Below are 17,260 nucleotides of genomic sequence, written 5' to 3'. Positions count from 1 at the left end.
TATTTTAACCATTTGTATTTTGTTGTTGAAGCTTGACCAAGAAACAAACACTGAAGCACCTGTCAGAAGCAGAAGCTGCCGTTTATTTTTCACAAAAGTAGGTCAGTGTCAGCAGGTTTGGTGTCCATGACATGGACATGGTCTTTGCGTCACTTATGTCGACATGTCCCTTGATTAAGTTACTGCATGGAGGCAGCATCTGTGCATATGCAAGGGAACAAGCTGTGCCCATGGCTTAGTAATTAGAGAAAAAGAGGAAGATGAGGGAGTGTGTGAGGGATAGAAAATACAAGATTACCCCTCACTGTGCATCAGGTCTGATCTCTGTGCAGCAATTTTTTTACCCACAGATAGCATCGTACATTTACTTAAGTGAGCTGATTATGGCTCTCGCTTTCACTCATCTCCAAAATACCTTTTATTAGTCTACCTTCCTCGCTGCCTGTCTTTCTCTCTGGCAGGCTGTCGTATGTTTTCCCTCATCTCGATAATTCTAAACCATCTCCCTTCATTTTATTTTTTGAAGTTTTTTTTTCTCACCCACTCTAATCCATTTGTCTTACTTGGATAGAGGGCAGCGGAAGGAAGTAGTGGAGGAGAGGCGTGTGTCAGAGTCAGAGAGAGCGTCTGCTCCAGCTGGAGTCAATATTTGCTTTAGGAATCTCAATAACAGGCCTCCAGTCATCTGCATCTCTGATAATGGACAGCCATATGGCTCTGTTGACCCACGCTGTGCCGAGGTTCTCTTTCTCTCTCCTCGTTCTTTGTCTTTATTTGTCAGTTTTCTTTTAACGTCTCTCATTTCTTTTCATTAAGTCCTTCCATTTAATTTATTTTGTCTTCTACTTATTACCTATTTGGGCACATTTTGTTCTTTTACAAACATCCCTTCTCTCTGTCTGTCATCCATAAAAGCCTGGATATGACCCACCACACAGAGATGTGACCCAAGTTTCCATGGCAGCAGAGACTAGGATGCCCACTCTTTGTCCAATACTGTTTCGAGCAAGTGACAGAAAACAGTGACGTTGCATACCCAGCTATGACTGGAAGGCAGATATAGAACTGGGGAAGAAAGTGCAGATTTTTCCCTCAAGTCATACTACTCTGTATCTCTCTGATGGAGATGTTTGTCCTTTAGAGAGCAGTTAGTTAGTTAGTTAAATACAATTATGTGATTAACAGGGTTTTATACAGTTTTGGTCATATGTTTTTTCCTTCTCAAGATTGTGAATATGAGCTTTTACTTTATTTTTTTCATTCAATACTTTTATTTAGCATCAAACTGCTAAAAAAAAAAATTAAAAAGTCCCGCAGTTTTTTTTACACAGTAGTCAGCTATTTCTGTCTGAGCCACACATTCAGCTACATTTACTAGTATTTTGATAACATTGGTACATTAATAACATTGGAACAGAAACTCACTTCCATTTAGTCCAGCTTACTTCGTATCTTCCTTTATTACGTTTTCCTTTGTCTTATTCTGCTCTCTGACCATCTCCGTCTGTCCCTGTGAGCAGCTTGGCCATGGAACCCCCTAGTGCCTCCCGGCTCAGGTGCCCGTCACCCCAGCTTTGCCACGGTTCCCTCAAAGCCATTGGTCATGGCTGCCTTGGCCCCCGCTGTGGCGGCATGTGCCCACTGCAGGCCCCCTGCCCAGTCACTGTCTCGTCCTATCTATCTAACCCAGACCGGAGCCTCTCGGCCCAGTCCAGCCTATCTGAGCTCAGCCTGGTTCAGCCTTGGCCTCAGCAGCAGACCAGTGCCACTCCACCCTGGCAGTCATAATGAGATATGGGGGAGGGGGGCCTCTGTGCTGAGAGACTAGAGTTGTCTGTGTAAAAGTGACAATACTTGTTTGTCTAGCAATGTGTTGGCTGTTGTCTATCAAGAAAAATGGCCACAACAGATAGTTGTTTGAATAATCGGGCTCATTGTCATACATACACACATACAGTTAATCTCACAGGAGCTTTGTATCATTATGCCATTACATAAACCCTTTCACCCCAATTTTTTCCTGCCCCATATTTCATCCACCTTCTGTCTACATTCCACAACAGACTTTGCACCATATATTTCTGGTAATGACGTGATAATTGCCATCAAAATGTTCTCTACCATCACCCGACCGCCATTTTACAGGTTTGTTTATTTATTTAATTATTTAAGCCTTCCCATTTCAAATCCGGACATCCATCCTGCATGCTGGCTGCCCAGGCTCCAGTCGCTGCTTGTCACTCTGAATTTCAAATGGCTCCAATTTTCCCCCTGATGGCACGGAGAAGTGGCAGGCAGCACATCGGGGAGGGTGGTCCTAGACATGCTGCCTGCAGCAGGGGTTCTATTAGAGAGAAGAGAGGGCTGAGAGGGGAGGACAGGAGAGGTTTGGAGCAACACGCCAGTAGTCATGTATTCTTTCTCTCTTTTTTATGATTATTTTGGAGACTGCTTTCTCATTTGGGGATGTGTGGCATGGCTGATTGTTCCATCTCTGCTTCTGGCTGGGTCGCTGATGATGGAGCTACCCAGCCTGCCAAAGCTCTCTTGCTCTCAGCTCACTCTCAACATGCATGTATACGTAGTGCAGCTCTGAAAAAAATTGGATTTTTAACTGTTGCAGTCATTTGGTCCTAACTGACACATTGTGCCATTATTGAGTGTAAGCACACAAAAGGTTACAAATTGTCCTGCCATGTTTTGTTTCTCCAACATGCCATTTTTTTCTTAACAAGAGCTTTCCAGCTATGAGGAGCGAGCACTCTACTTGGAGGCCATTGTTCAGAACCATAGAGAGGTCATGACCTTTGAAGACTTCGCCTCACAGGTCTTCTCCCCCTCTCCTGGCTATCCAATGAGTGGAACAGGTGAGAAATGAACTACACTGCACCTCTATCATCCTTAATGTCATTTCTCTTCCATCACTTTAACCTCTTTTCTTTCTCTCCTTTTCTCTGTTGCTCACATGTAAGCATTTCTCTCCCATGCCCTCTTTTGCCCTCCTTGGTCATCTTTTCTTACCTCCTCCTCCTTAATAACCAACACACCTGTTTGTACCCCTTGCCTCCTCTCCTCTTCATTCCCTCCACTGTTCTTCTACGCCTACGCTCACTGTTGAATATCAAACGAGGGGCCCGGCGCTTAACATTATCTGACTGACTTCAAACACACTGCTTCTTCCACTTCCTCAAACCCCACTCACGCTACTTTGTTCATCTCTTGTTTCAAACTGCATCTTTCCATGCAATTACTTTTCTATGAATATGAGCAGCCCTGTTAAATGACTTTACAGAGTGCATTTGTGTCTGTGTGTGTACACTCGTGTGCGTGTCTCCATGAGCTCATTCAACAACACTTAAGAGACCCCACTGACAAACAGCAGCATACGGATGTCAGCACAGCACTCTTATCAGTCCATGATGAATAGAATGGAAAACGTGTCTTATCTTGTTCTTCCTACTTGTAGCAGCTCTGATCGATCTGCAACAGCACTGAAATCAATACAGGATTGCACTTTTCCACTCTATCGGATCCCGACACACACTCTGTTTTGACATGGAAAGCACTCCTCAAAACCACACCATTGTGTCATTTTCAAATCTGTTAGTGCATACATCCTTTAAGGGTTCTTTATTATTTCATCATGTATGATGGCATGTGCAAAATACATGTCTGACTTTTTTAAAGTGTGTGTGTGTCTGTGTGAAGCTCAGGCTTTTAAAGACAAGAGATGGTCAGAGACATTACCATGTTAAAGCTTGTCTCTCCTGCACATGTGTAAAATCTCTCCTGACTGACCTCGAGTCACCTCCTCTCAGCCTCAGCACCAAACCAGCCTAAAGAGAAATACTAATGAAAGAAATAGGTTGAGGAGCTGTTATAAGAAAATGACAGAGAAAGAAAATGTAGCTGAAGTTGTTGGCTATTTCAACCAGGAGTTCCTTTATGACTAGACAGAGACGTTACAGTATCAAGGCTTAAGAATAATGTTTCATAGCATCAGATGTGGGGTGGCTTGTAAGGTGTCACCCTAACTGTAGCAGAAAGTTGTCCTGAACAGCATTTTCAAGAGTCAGTTTATATAATAAACAGATTATTGCGCTTGTATGTGTTTGTTGGTCCATTTATAAACACTTTATTTGTTATTCTGCAGCCATAAAACCAGGGCTACTTGGGTTCCCTCTGAATTATAAGAAACCTAAAAAGAAACAAATAAACCAACACTGTAACGTTCACTTTTTTTACTCTCAAATTATAGTTTAATCTGGAAATTTGCTCTTAAGAAAAAATATTTAATACTGAATGTGAAAACTAGGTAAATATGTCAGTCATACGCCTCATAAAGATCCCAAACTAGCATCATCAAAACTGTTCCAATTACAGAGCAACAAAACATACAATATTACTATTGTCGATGATTTGTGTAATTTACAAGACTACATGTGCAATGTGTTTTCATAAAATGCAACAATGTATGATATATCTAGCATGCTTCATTCAAAATGTCCAGTTTAAGTACACAGGAGCATCAGTGCAATGATGGTTGGCTGACACTGCTCCTCATTCTCACCCTTCATCAAAGTGCTACTGCACATCCATGCTCTCTGTGACTGACCCAGTGTGTGTGTGTGTGTGTGTGTGTGTGTGTGTGTCATTGGGAGGCGGAGGAGGGGAGGGGGGAGGGGGTGGGGGTGGGGGATGAGAGTTTGTCCATCCATGTGTCTGTCCATTTCACCCTGTTCTGGCTCTCATTGCTGCCACTAACATGTCATCCATACTCCATGACAGCGTGCAGGCGTTGGCCGGGGATGGTTTGGGACATGGAGTACCCCTGGGCCAAACTGGACTGTAAGACTCTGCCTGCTTCCTCAACATTAGGCATGACTCCCAGCCACAGCCCACCAACATCATCGATTTATTCAGTCAAACAGCTCAGGGCTGCACTTCATATAGACATTTTGTAAAAGCAACGCAAGCCTCAGATTTATATGAACAGTCTGCATGTAACTGTGTAAATGTAGAGGGCAACACTACTTAGCAGTAAGGTATCTAACCTCAGCTCTATCCTGTTGATTGTTCAACTCCTTACCATATTGGCTTGCCAGTATCATAAGCAGCCCTGAATGCAACTTCACTCACATCCAGTCATGGCCTCCTGCATGAGCTTGTCCATCTGTCGTAAGAATCCATCCACAGTGCCCTGCTCTTTGTATGTTACACCTCCACTGCTTTGCTCTTTTTTTTTTGTCATTTTGTGTTAACCTTTTTAACTTTTCAAAATGAGTTACTGGGCATGAGAAAGTAATACTTCCATCTCATTGGTAGAACAACTTGAAAGCTCCCATGACCCTTGAGAACCCCAGGATGTTTGACTCTCACCTTAACCCTCTCTTGCAGTAACACTGGGGATAAATGTTTCTCAGCCTGTCGTTGCCATGTGACCTACCCACCATTCCTACCTTTGGTTTCAAAAAACGTACTTTTTGAAATCTGTGAATTGAACAGATTGTCATCTTCAGAAAAAAAAAAAAAAAAAGCAACTTGTTGATCTACTCACCAACAAAATCAGTTAACCTTGTCTGACTTTTAACCTTCCAGTGACAACTAACATGGACGCCACACAAGCTGTTTGAATGTCTCTCCACTCCAACCCTCCAATTTTGGACTTTTCAGCAGCGGTGTGTTGTGTTCTGCTGCAGTGTGGTATGGTGTATGTCCACTAGTCTCTCACACGATACTCTACTCTGTTTTTCCCTTTTAGATTAAAAATATCTTAAAGGTCCAAATACTGTTAATGGCGAAGGTAAGAGTCAGAACCGGAAGCTTGTTTCCGTCCAGAGGACTACCTACCTCTCGCTCGTTCACACAACATGGCTGTTATCCCCCACCTCTCTTTTTTTCATACAGCACTAACCTCGCTTTATTTACTCAGTGCTCTGACAAAGGGAATGGAAAAGAGAAACCAGGCTGTTTATTTTGGGGTGTCCTACTGTTTAGGCCTTGCTAATAATTGAAAGTGATGCACGGAGGGGACAATTAGCACCTGACTAAGTATCAGCATGAACAATACGGCTACACTTCTGGCCCTCGCTTCTGCATGTGGCGCGCCTTTATCTCTTCTCCCAGCAAACACTTTTTTCTTTTCTTTCTTTGCCCCCCCCCCCTCCTACATCCCTCCACCCCTCTCATTTCCTCCTGTTGGAGTGTGCCTGTTTGCCTGGGGCAGACTGAGACTAACACCTGCCGCACTGGAAGACGTCTTTGTCATCGTAAGCCTTGTTTGAACTGCTGCAGAGAGGGCCAATGGGATGGCAGGGCCATTTAAAGACTCTTCTATTTTTATTTTTTCTTAGTCTTTACCTGTTTTGTTCCCTCTTTTTAAATTAACCTGAGCCCAACGTGGTTTGGGCTGAGTAAGGAGAGGGCATGCTTGGAAATAATAACATAATAAAGACATTATTTTTCATTCAGTAATTTACGATGAAAACTATTGTCACACAAGCCCATACGGTGAAGAACATCATTTATAGAAACCGATTCAGCAACAGTCATTACGTGCCACAGTGGGAGTGATGGCTGTTTAGTGCAGCATGTTTTAATGGCTGTAAAACGAAAAGGGAAGTCTGTTGAGTAGCTGGTGAACAGGACCTCGTGATTGTTTGTGTATATTAGCTCTAATATGTGGTTGCCTTCTTCCTTTCTATCCTCAATCTTTACAGCACATGTAGCTTGAGTGGATAAAAGCCAAGTGTTTATAAAACAACAACTCTACTGAAGGAATGAGTGGAGGAATACGGGAATGCAGCATTTCTTCTGTCCATAAGGCCAGCCCACGTTTTAGCTCTTCCCTTTTTTATTTTCATATGCAGATTTGAGAATACGCGCTCGGACCCCCTTGACTCCCCTCAAGCCCTTCACAATACACACCCCAATGTGTCATCTATAGCCCAGCCCTCCTCTCCCTGCGAGCTGCGGCCCTGGATGCTGCCGGTGTCCACTGTGCTGCTGCGTGTCTGTTACTCCAGCCATCTGCCATTCCTTTTAGCCGCTGCAACTTGAGATGCTTCAGAAAAATGGCAGGAAATAAAAGGACAGGAAAGAAAATAGGCGACCAGATGCCACCTCGACAAAGCAGAAAAGTTGTTTAAACTAGAGGCATTGAGTGAGGGGGGGAGGGGGCTGGTCAAGGGCGCACTGAGCCACATTCACAATCCTTGATTGTCCTTGCCAGCATTTGATGCTCACCTCCCAGCGTATTACTATTTGCGATCCCGTAATCATGGATGGGAAGTTTTTGAAAAGCACAATATTCGACAATGGGAACGCTCCACATGTTCACAACAAGAAAATAATGTGTAATTCTATATTCATTCAAAGCATTCTGCTGTCACACAACAAAATGAATACTTTTTAATGCCCTCAGCTACAAGGTTACCACTCACTTTTATGTTTTATAAGCATCTAAGAAATGTGTTGGGTGGGAGAGGTAGCTTCTCTTTGACCAAACTCTGCTTTCCTACAGCATGTGAATAAGGCATGTCATTCTGAACATATGGTTTGATTTTCACTTTTTACTCTAATCATTAAAGGAGGAAAACTCAAATCCTTATACTCAAATGTTGGTGAAAATCCTATGAAGTGGGTTATTTGATTTTGGGAGAAGCATATGCATGACAAAGCATGCTGGGATAAACAGCCATCACACAAAGGCCGATAAGCCACAATCATGTCTGACCTTCTCTGCATTGTTTTTTTATTTTCTATAAACACATTTCCCCTCCCATTTCTTGCCCCAGGCTCCTTCACCGGCAGCGTGAGCACCGAAGCTGGAAATACCATAGGAACGACGGACTCTGTCGACCAGGTGTCTCCCACAATGCCCCGTGCCACAAAGAACCGGGTTTCGGGAAAACTGCGCCGATCAGCCAGCGCTATTAGCAAATCCTCCAACTGAGCTCTTCAATCCGTCCCCCTTTTTCCTCAATGCAGCCTTTAATCTTTCTCGAAAGAACCTCACACACCCAGCCGTGACTGCAAGAGTCGTCTTTTTATGTTTGTTTGTTTGTTTGTTTGTTTGTTTGCCGTGTCTCGTTTCTCTTTGTTTGATTTTGTGTCATGTTAAACATGCAACTGGAGCATATTGCAATTTTTAATTTAAGTGGCGATCATTGATATTGTTGATACATTTCCATTTATTGTGTTTGACTACTAAATCTGAATAGACATGTGACTAAGCTATTTATGTTCAATCTAGTGGTTTCAGCTTGATGATCTGCAGCATAGGAAGACTGTACTGAGAAGTCTTAAAGCAAATGTCATTTTTGTGTTTTATTTTCTTGTGCAGTGTCGATGCACTTAGAGAATAAAGTTCTTACTTACTAGGGGGGGGGGGACTGCTTTACCCTGTTTCTACATCTCAACACTTCATGTGGGGAAGCACTGAATGACACTGCTGTGAATGGCATCATGCAAAAACTGCACATGAGATTGGTATCCATTTATAAATGAGTCTGCCTTTTTACCTCCTTCTGCACCTGTCGCAATCTTTCTGTGTCAAAGATACCAGTCAGTCAGTGACAGGATAATGATGCCCTGCTCGGTAGCACCAGTTGGGACAATGTTTGTGGATCATCTCCTTTCGGTGAAGAGGGGATAAAATCTAATGCATGGGGAAACCTCCCCAGAATGATTTGTACTCACTGCACTACTACATAGACTTCCTGTGCAGCGTGTCCATGTAGTATGTACCCAGAGTCTTTTAAATTGTTTTGAACCAGGAGTGGACAATCAATGATGTCTATCTAACTTGTTTTTCTTTTTTTAACTCTAGATTTCCTTTTTAAATGAATTCCGATGGATTGTGTCACGATTTGATTTATGCAACATTGCTGGAATGAGAAAAAACTGCGTTTGTAATTGTTTTCTGATGTCGTTAACATGGGCTCTAGTCCGGTAATTGAATAAGTTCCTCCTGTCTCTTTCCTCTGCTATCAGTTTCCTTGTCGTTTGGATCCGAGACATCGACATTCCAACGTTTCCGACCGACGTTTTTGCACTCACTGTCATTGATTAACTACCATTGAATGTTTTCTCTTTGTTCCTGGATGTAAATTGCTTTAAGTTTTATTTGTTGATGTATATAGAAAGGACTATTTGATGAATTATTTTGCTGTCAAGTTGTTTTATGTGTGTGTTCATGTGCTGTTTAGAGGAAATATACCGCCAGAGCCTCAGGTGAATCTTAAGTCCATGCACTGGTGTTTGTGTGTCGAGTGTGAGTGTGTATGTATGTGTGAGTTCCTGAGGGAGCTTCTTTCTCACAGTGCCTGTGAAATGTCTGTCCTCTAAGATGCTGTCCCACACCACCTCTAGTCCCTATATATCTGATTTTAGTTTCTCTTCTTCATTGTCTGAGAATAATCATGGCCACCCTGCATCTCATCTCCTTGTAATCGCTCTAATACAAACTGTTCCTCCCTGCGATTCTAATGATCTGCGTCTCATGCTTCCCACGACAAGAAAAACAACAACAGATGGATTTGGAATGGTGGCAACGGCTGTTTAGTCTTTACTATACGTGGTGTGCTACTCCGTATTTTTCTGTGAATGGAATCAAGTGGCACCAACTCCCCCCTCTTTCCCATGATTCTCTCTTTTCCCATGTCGCCTTCTGAGGCCTCCAGTAGGGGTTGCAGGGGGAGAGGGTGGTTGGTTTAGACGGCATGCCAGAGCTGAACTCTCAACGGCCTTCCTAGCAACAACCAGACCGGCACTCTCACTTCTTCAACCTGCCTGCTCATGTTGTCATGGTAGCCAGGTGTTCCCCACACACACACACACACACACACACACACACACACACACACACTCACACTCACACACCCTCTGAGGGCTCCACCCAAGCTGCAACACTATCCCCATCTGTTGCACGACTATGCCTTACTTTCCCCATGCTCTCCTGTCATTCCAGCTCATTATCTCACCTCCTTTTGTTTGTTCATTCCTGGAGCAGAAAATGGGGAATCCAAACAGCAGGAGTATTGACAGATCTTTATTTTTCTTGTGCTTTTGTTTATTTGAAGAATGTATAGCTATTTAAGCCTGGATCACATCTATGGTTTTTTTTAATTTTCCCCAAAGCCACTTGAAGGAACCTCGTAGGATGCTGATCTAAAGATTGTAGGTTATAGATGATGTCTGTTGAAGGGGTCTGTGCTCCCCCTTTGGTGGCTTAGTTGCTGGAGATGTTAGTTTTGGACCAAGATAAAGATTGTGTGTCTTATATACGTGAAGAAAATGAGCTAGTGTTAGTTCTAGTATGTTTTTTTCTTCTCTTCTCATTTTAGAAATCCTTGTACATTGTGTCAAATTTGAGGGCTTCAGCCACCTCTGAATAGAAATATATTAATTAATGCCTGTAATATAATCTTTGTATAAGAGAAAGAGGGGAAAAAAAGCTTGAAGATTTCACCATTACCTGTCAACATATCAAACTGTTTTTAATGACCGAAGTCCTGCTATCTTTATTAGAAATGTGAAAATTGAAACATTTCATTAAATCAATTTGAAGTTCTACGTTTCTTTGTAGTTTTTCTGCCTCAACAGCAACAACATCATGTCAGCTTATTGTGTAACCTCAGATTTTGAAGAGTAGTGGTTGTGGGTTTTGTGTGTTTGTGTGTGTGTGCAGACATGATGGTGCTGTTACCATGGGCTTCCTGACCCTGGCACCACTAGCAGCAGCAGGGGTAACCTGACCCTCCTCCCATCTGTCTCCCCTGCTGTTCAGCCCCGCTTAGGGGAGGCCGGCATAATGGATCCTTGACAGGAGGTACAGGTGCAATGGTTGCAGCACCTACAGGTGACCTGTCTAGCCTGGGTCACATGAAGGCACAAGAAAGCACTTGACCGTAATTGGAGCCTTAAAACTGTATGTGTGAGAAAGGAGCCTAATGTTGCCTCATTTTCACAGCTCAGAATAGACTCTCAGATAGTTTACAGCAGAACAAACAGGAGCTGGGTGTCCTAACCACTCAGAGGCTGATAAGCAGATTGTATTATTATATGTGTTACACTGATGGCTGTAGTCTATATTCACACTTAAGATAGCTCTCTGTTTTGATGTTCTGTCACCTTAAGGTGGAGTGACATTTATGTATAAATTAAAAAGTGTGTGTTTTCTGGGATAAAACAGGTGTTGAGTATTAAAGGGGAACAATCCTAGCAAAAGAAAAAGAGTTTGTAGTTCAAAATAGTCTAAATGTGTTATCTGGTTTCAATTATGTTAGAGAGATAAGATGAGTTCTTACCTTAATATTCACAGTCTATGGTTCTAACACTGATTCTGTACTGGGGTCATCTCCAGCTGACAGCAAGTGTCTGCAACTCTGAAGTGGCACAGTTTGAAGCTTCTTGCTAAATTACAGCTGACTTAATGCTTTATAGGTTCTGGAGGTCAGATGTGAAGCCAACTGAGCCCTGATGTGTCCTAAATCAGTAGAAAACCAACACAAATCGAACTGTACGAGTCTTGTAAAGCAGACAGATGTTTTACTGCTTCAGAGGTGAGCTCTGATCCAGCACCTCTTTGTCCTCCTGTCGGGTCCTGACACGGTAATAAGTAGGGAATTTATGATTAGGCCCTAAGTGCCTGTCTGTGGCAACCAAACGGCGTCTATTGAGCCACTGTAGCAATGATTTATCACTAATCAGTCTGATAAACGAGGAATCGAAGGCCAAGGGGGCTTCTAGAGTTTTTTTTTTCCTGTTTTGGTGGGTTAAAATAATCGCATCTTTTTGCACTCTGACCCAGTGTGAGATGGGTCAGTGCAAAGGAGAAAAGAGAACTTACACTCTTTGTGTGCTGACTTTGATGAAACTTTTAGTGTGACGTGTTTACAGGATTTTTTGTATCCCGATTGGCTATGAAAATCAGCATATCATTAGAACCCTCGGTGTGGTTTAGAAGGAAAATCATACCTTCATTTTGTATTAAATAAAAATGTCTGTAGGCCTATTTCATGAAATACCTCCTCAAAAATGTAGTTAATGGAAAACATGTTTATTTGAAATGTAATAGGTTATTGGTGGATACAAAGTAATATCTTTATGTAGTTTTATTTATTTAAATCAGCCCACTGTGTAATCATTTTCAGTCATGAAACTAAGACTAGATGTCTTTTTCAAACTTCTCAAAGTAGGCTGGGTCTTATTTATAGGCGAAGAAAATATATTCTGCATTTTTTAAGTGCCATGTGACAATGATTTACCATCAGCCAAGATTATCTCAAAAAAGGAAACAATTTTAGAAAACGGAATGGACGATCAAAACTTGGATCAACAAGCTGGAAAAAAAAAGAAACTCTACTGTCCAACTTTCTTCCGGTGTAGCCAATGTTAACTTCTGTTGCAAAGTCTGTTATAGGACCACGATACTTTTTAACACTCAGGAGGGGGAAGTGAAACTAGAGACATTATGTCCTTTTGAAAATATTTTATTTCGATAGACAACAACGATATACACATACAATCAAAGCGCTATAAAAGCCAACATTTAAGAAAAATAACTCCTTAAAAAAGATTGCATCTAAGGTAAGAGCTTTACGTTTTTTTTTTCCTTTACAAGAGCTGTGGAGATTAAAGATTAAAACCCGACCCACGACATTTATCACAACTCATACTGTAAAATTGACCCAAAAAACAGAAAAAACATTTTGGCTATACGACATGTAAACTGCCAGAACGATTCACAGAAGAAGAAAAAAAAAACACAACAAACACAACAATAAGTTACATAAAATAATTAGAATAAATAAATAAATAAACATATGATGAAAAATATTGCAACAATCTTCAATAATAATAAAAAATATGTGCCAGCTTTCAAAATTAAAACAGTCTGTTGACTTTTTTTAAGGCAGTTATACAGCAGGATTTGGATGTGTAGGCTATCTCGGACTAGGCTTACTGTATACTAAAGGCATTTGTGGTTCTACTAAACAGGGAACGTTTCACTCACTCTTTTTTTTCCCCACCAGTACAAAGTTGTTTTGTCATTCACAAACTGGCGTAAAGCTACAATGATAGAGCAGTCACGGTCGGTGAATTGAAAAGGCTTTGATGGGGGAAAGGATTTCTGAGATTTTAAAGACATTTCTTAGGTCTAGAAGCTATCATTGAACACATGTGCTGTGCTAGAAAAATACCCTTTAACAGTCAAACTAACGCTTTGTACTCTTTTTTTTTTTTTCATGATAAACTAATTTGAGAAAAAAATCTCAATATAGGCCTATATGTAAGTCAAATATAGAGAGAAGCATTCAACAATCACTGATTGGCATGGAAAAGACACCTCATTAAACACCACTTAAACATCAAACCGTCCTGCCTTTCATTGGCCTAAAGTTATGGCAGTGAGCATCACAGATTCTTTTTCCAACCCTAAAGCCACCTTTTTTTTTTTCTTCTTTTTTTTTTTTTTAATTTCTTTTTTTACTTTTCTCCATTAAAGGCACAAGTTAAGTGTTGTTTTCAGCAGGCGGGGCGCACCGGCATTTGGAGCAGGATCACCTGCCGGTTCTCCGAGGGGTGGCACTTGTTTATGTGCCTGGTGAGCCCTGGCGAGCTGTAGAGGGTGGCGGGGCAGTATTTGCACGGGTAGACCTGGGAGGAGTGCATGAGGCGCAGGTGTCTCTCCTGGCCGGCCCTGCTGTTGAAACTCTCTCCGCACACCGGGCACAGCAGGCAGTCCACCGGACTCAGATTGAGAGGGCTTTGGTTCGAGGCTTCCTCTGAGGATGATGATGATGATGATGATGATGATGATGATGCTGAGGAGGAGGAGAAGGAGGATGAGACCGGAGGCTGTTCTGCCGCGCGGTCGCTGGTTTGAAACCCGTGCTCCCCCAGCACTTTCTTTTGCAGGGTCTGATGTCCCATGATGTGTTTTCTTAGGTATGCCTGTCGCTTAAACCTCTTCCCGCAGAGCTGGCAGTCAAAGGAACCATCTTCAGAGCCCGACTCGGACAGACCTGGACTCGGGGTGTCTCTGTCACTCATGTCTTTGGCTTCATCAGAGACTGACTTGACGCCTAGAGGAGGCATTTTGGCCGTTTCAGGTTTGATGCCCTGTGCGTGGGACATCGCCGGTGCGCCGGTGGTCCGGGGTTTGTGCCAGCGGCGGTGAGAGGCGAGGTTCGCCGGGCAACTGAACATCTTGTCACACTCGGGACACCGGTACTCGACCCTGACGATTCGAGAGCACTTGTGCTGAGCCAGGGAGAAAGGATCCGCGTACGCCTCTTTGCACAGCTGACATACAAACTCCCCTAAAGGCTTTTCCCCTCCGGAGGAGTGAGCCCTCGGCTTCATCTCCACCGGCCCCTCTTTGATTTTGAGACCAAGCACTGGAGAAGTCGTCATCTCGTCTTCGAAGTTGAGTTTTCTGATGGCTTTGGGTTTCTTGGGCGCGGGTTTGGATTTGCGCTCTGGGCCGTCTCCTGCGGGTCTTTTGGCACCGACCCTGTTGCTCGGAGGCGGGAGGCTGCTGGTGGTCCCGCTGCGGCTGCTGTTGCTGGTGCCGATTTTCAGGTCGACCGGTGCGTACAGGAGGTGGTCCAGGCCAGAGAGGGAGGCAGGTGTGGGGAATGACTCGGCAGAAATGGGCGAGCCCAGATTGAAACTTCGCTCAAAATATCCCCTGTCGTGCTCCTTGCTGATGGGCCGGGTGGGGCTGTAGAGGGCTTGGCACACCGCCTCTGGGTTGCCGAACTGCGCCGGCTTCTCTACTCGTGGCACCGGCGCCTCGGCTGCTGTGAAATCCGGTGATGTTGCAGCGTGGTGCCGACCAGACAACACGAACATCGGCGGGGAGGGGTCCGTGTGACTCGGCAAGGCAGCTGGGATGGGATGCTCCTGGTAGTCATCTTCATCTGTCCGAGTCCTGTAGGAAACATGTGCAGATTTCTTGTTTCTTTTCACCAGGAATCCTTTGGGCATCTTGGCGAGTTACAGTGGAAAGGCACTTCGGGGAGGTGGGTAAAGTCTCAAGTATCCAGGTTTGTTAAAAATATGGCAACACTAGAAGCTTATGGGACTTTATCTCCCCAGTATCGATCCTTCTGTTGCTGAAATGTTTTCGTCTCCAAGGCATAGCTCCACTCTTTTTATGCCGGAATGATGCTATTGTTCTCGCCCCCCCCTGTTGCAGCATCCCCGACCAATCAGATGAAACCAAAGTCCCAGTGGATTTGATTGTGGGAGGGCTTAGAGTCTGGGTTTGGTGGATTTCGTTGGAGGATGTGCAGATAGCTTAGCAGATGTACTGGCGGTTTATTACATTAATGTGAGCGCCCGGCCCCTCCCCGACAGAGGCACACGCCGGGACCCTCCTCCTTTTACGGTCTGATGGGCCCCTATACAACTGCACACGTGCCACGGCTTTGTGGCTCTCCTCTGGGGGCCCCGACACTGCCAAAGGAAATGTCCGTCAGTACCGCGATCATCACAATTTAGAATTAAGACAGGGATGAGACAAGCTTTGTTAATATAAACGAAAATATCAGTTACCCTTAAGTTCGGCTGTAATGCTGTTTAAAGTAATCCACTTAAAGAAAACTGTAACACCACGTTTTCTTATTTCAGGGATTCAAAATTTGCCTCCACACAGTTAACAATTTTTTTTTTATCCATACTTCAGCCACTTATACGCACATGAAGCGAGCCTTCTAACCATATAAGTCTGTTTTTATAGACCCTTATTTTATTATGTCTTAAATAAACACTATAGAGGGAGTGTTTCTTTATTTTAGGGCACGTGTCTGTCTCGGTAGTTTAACTCGACATATAAATCAGACATCTCGCTGCATACATAAGTAATAAGAAGGCCCTCTGCTCTTGGAGCACAATAGCCACGTCTGCCCGTGCGTGGATATCCCTGTCTTTTTCTTTTTGGTTTGAAAGGCAAATTGACCTCTTAACTGTGAAACGGGACTCACGGCCAATCTGGCCAACAGCTAGGCGCGTGCTGGGCGGAATCAGACAAAGAGGGCCGCGTTGGAGTCTTGTGTTGTAAAGTTCTGCAAATATATATATATATAAAGCTCAAATAAATCTGCTGTTGTTACCTGATATTGTCTGTAGTTTTTTTATTAAGCCGTCAAATATGGTTCGAGATCTTTATAATTGTTTGGTACTTTCACTGTCCTGAAAAAAGAATTACAGTTTTAAGATCTTTAGGTTTGCATTGGTTTTATTACAAAGTAAAAGAAGTAAAGTTGCTGCGTGTTAAGTAATGTCTGTTATTTATCTTATTAGTTATAGTTATCTGTTCACGTTTTATTTATTCCAACTAAACTCAAATAGGCTACTTCATTGAAGTACTGAGTCTTGTTCTGCACCCTTCTTCCTTGCTTACAAAGACAACATTTTTACGACAAAAATGTGGCCCATTTTCTATACCAGCCCCCCTATGGTTTCTGTGCATACCTCACTTATTGTGTATTTGCCCTTTTTCTCTCTCGTTCTAATGGCTAAATGAAGGCTGCACTGCGCCACTTGGCAGAGTGCATTCTTTTTCCTTTCAGTCGGCAGACCAGGGAGGAATTAATCTCCATCGTCGTACATTGTTCCCCTCATTTGCATAAAGCTGCAGTATGACCAAGTCAAATAATTACACAATCGGAGCTGAGCCGCAGGCCTGCGCGTTCCTTTCAATAGGCCTCTGTCCCCGTGCCTTCTCACCTGCCTCAAAACACACCGTTATTCTGCTTACATAGATAGGCTGCAATGATAGATTTGTGCAAAAAAAAGAAGAAGATTGTTTTAGATTGCTCCTCAAAAAAGATTAAACTGGAACCAAACTTTTCAACATTTTAATAAGTGTATCATAATTCACAAGTGTATACTTTAAAAGTAACCCTGCTTTTTTTAAGGGTAGTCTATGTCAACACATTGTTGTTTTTGTAAAAAAAAACAAAAAAAAAAAAACTGTTTTCCTCTAGCTTCACTGGCTGCTCACACTAGTTTTTTTTATTTTTATGAAACTTTGTTTTAATTTGTGTGGGTTCAGCCTCTCTGTTCTGTTGCTTGTTGTCCTTTCAGTCTGCACATATTAGTCGTGGTTTGTTGGGACTACAAGCTTTGATGGCATTCTAACGAGTTCCTCTTTCCTCCGTGATCATTTTTTTTTTTTGAGGGGCGCGTGGGCCGGGTTGCTGGGCTTGGTTGGAAGAGCGCATGCGCGTGTTTGATCAGTGGCGCG

At 43.1% G+C, this 17,260-nt stretch overlaps 2 protein-coding genes across 9 annotated transcripts in view; one reads left to right on the top strand and one right to left on the bottom strand.

The window, feature by feature from the left end:
* The window catches only part of ralgapa2 (Ral GTPase activating protein catalytic subunit alpha 2), a 93,475-nt gene extending 82,900 nt beyond the window's left edge, over positions 1-10,575 (top strand). For 3 of the 8 annotated variants that reach the window (XM_065966078.1, XM_020645036.3, XM_065966081.1), the window contains 3 exons: positions 2,746-2,867; positions 4,789-4,848; positions 7,797-10,575. In XM_065966078.1, the coding sequence (XP_065822150.1) occupies positions 2,746-2,867; positions 4,789-4,848; positions 7,797-7,954 (340 nt within the window). In that variant the 3' untranslated portion in view covers positions 7,955-10,575. The other 5 variants (XR_010669079.1, XM_065966080.1, XM_065966083.1 and 2 more) reach the window with 5 other exon arrangements.
* Positions 10,576-12,473: 1,898 nt separating this feature from the next.
* Positions 12,474-16,101, bottom strand: insm1b (insulinoma-associated 1b). Its single transcript, XM_020645029.3, has one exon. The coding sequence runs from the start codon at positions 14,995-14,997 to the stop codon at positions 13,531-13,533; it is 1,467 nt and encodes a 488-aa protein (XP_020500685.2). The 5' UTR covers positions 14,998-16,101; the 3' UTR covers positions 12,474-13,530.
* Positions 16,102-17,260: the final 1,159 nt, after the last annotated feature.

Source organism: Labrus bergylta, chromosome 18 (assembly GCF_963930695.1).
Source record: "Labrus bergylta chromosome 18, fLabBer1.1, whole genome shotgun sequence".
In the NCBI taxonomy this organism is placed as follows: domain Eukaryota; kingdom Metazoa; phylum Chordata; class Actinopteri; order Labriformes; family Labridae; genus Labrus; species Labrus bergylta.
The sequence above is the reverse complement of the archived record's forward strand: the minus strand, read 5'-3'. Positions and strand labels throughout refer to the sequence as shown.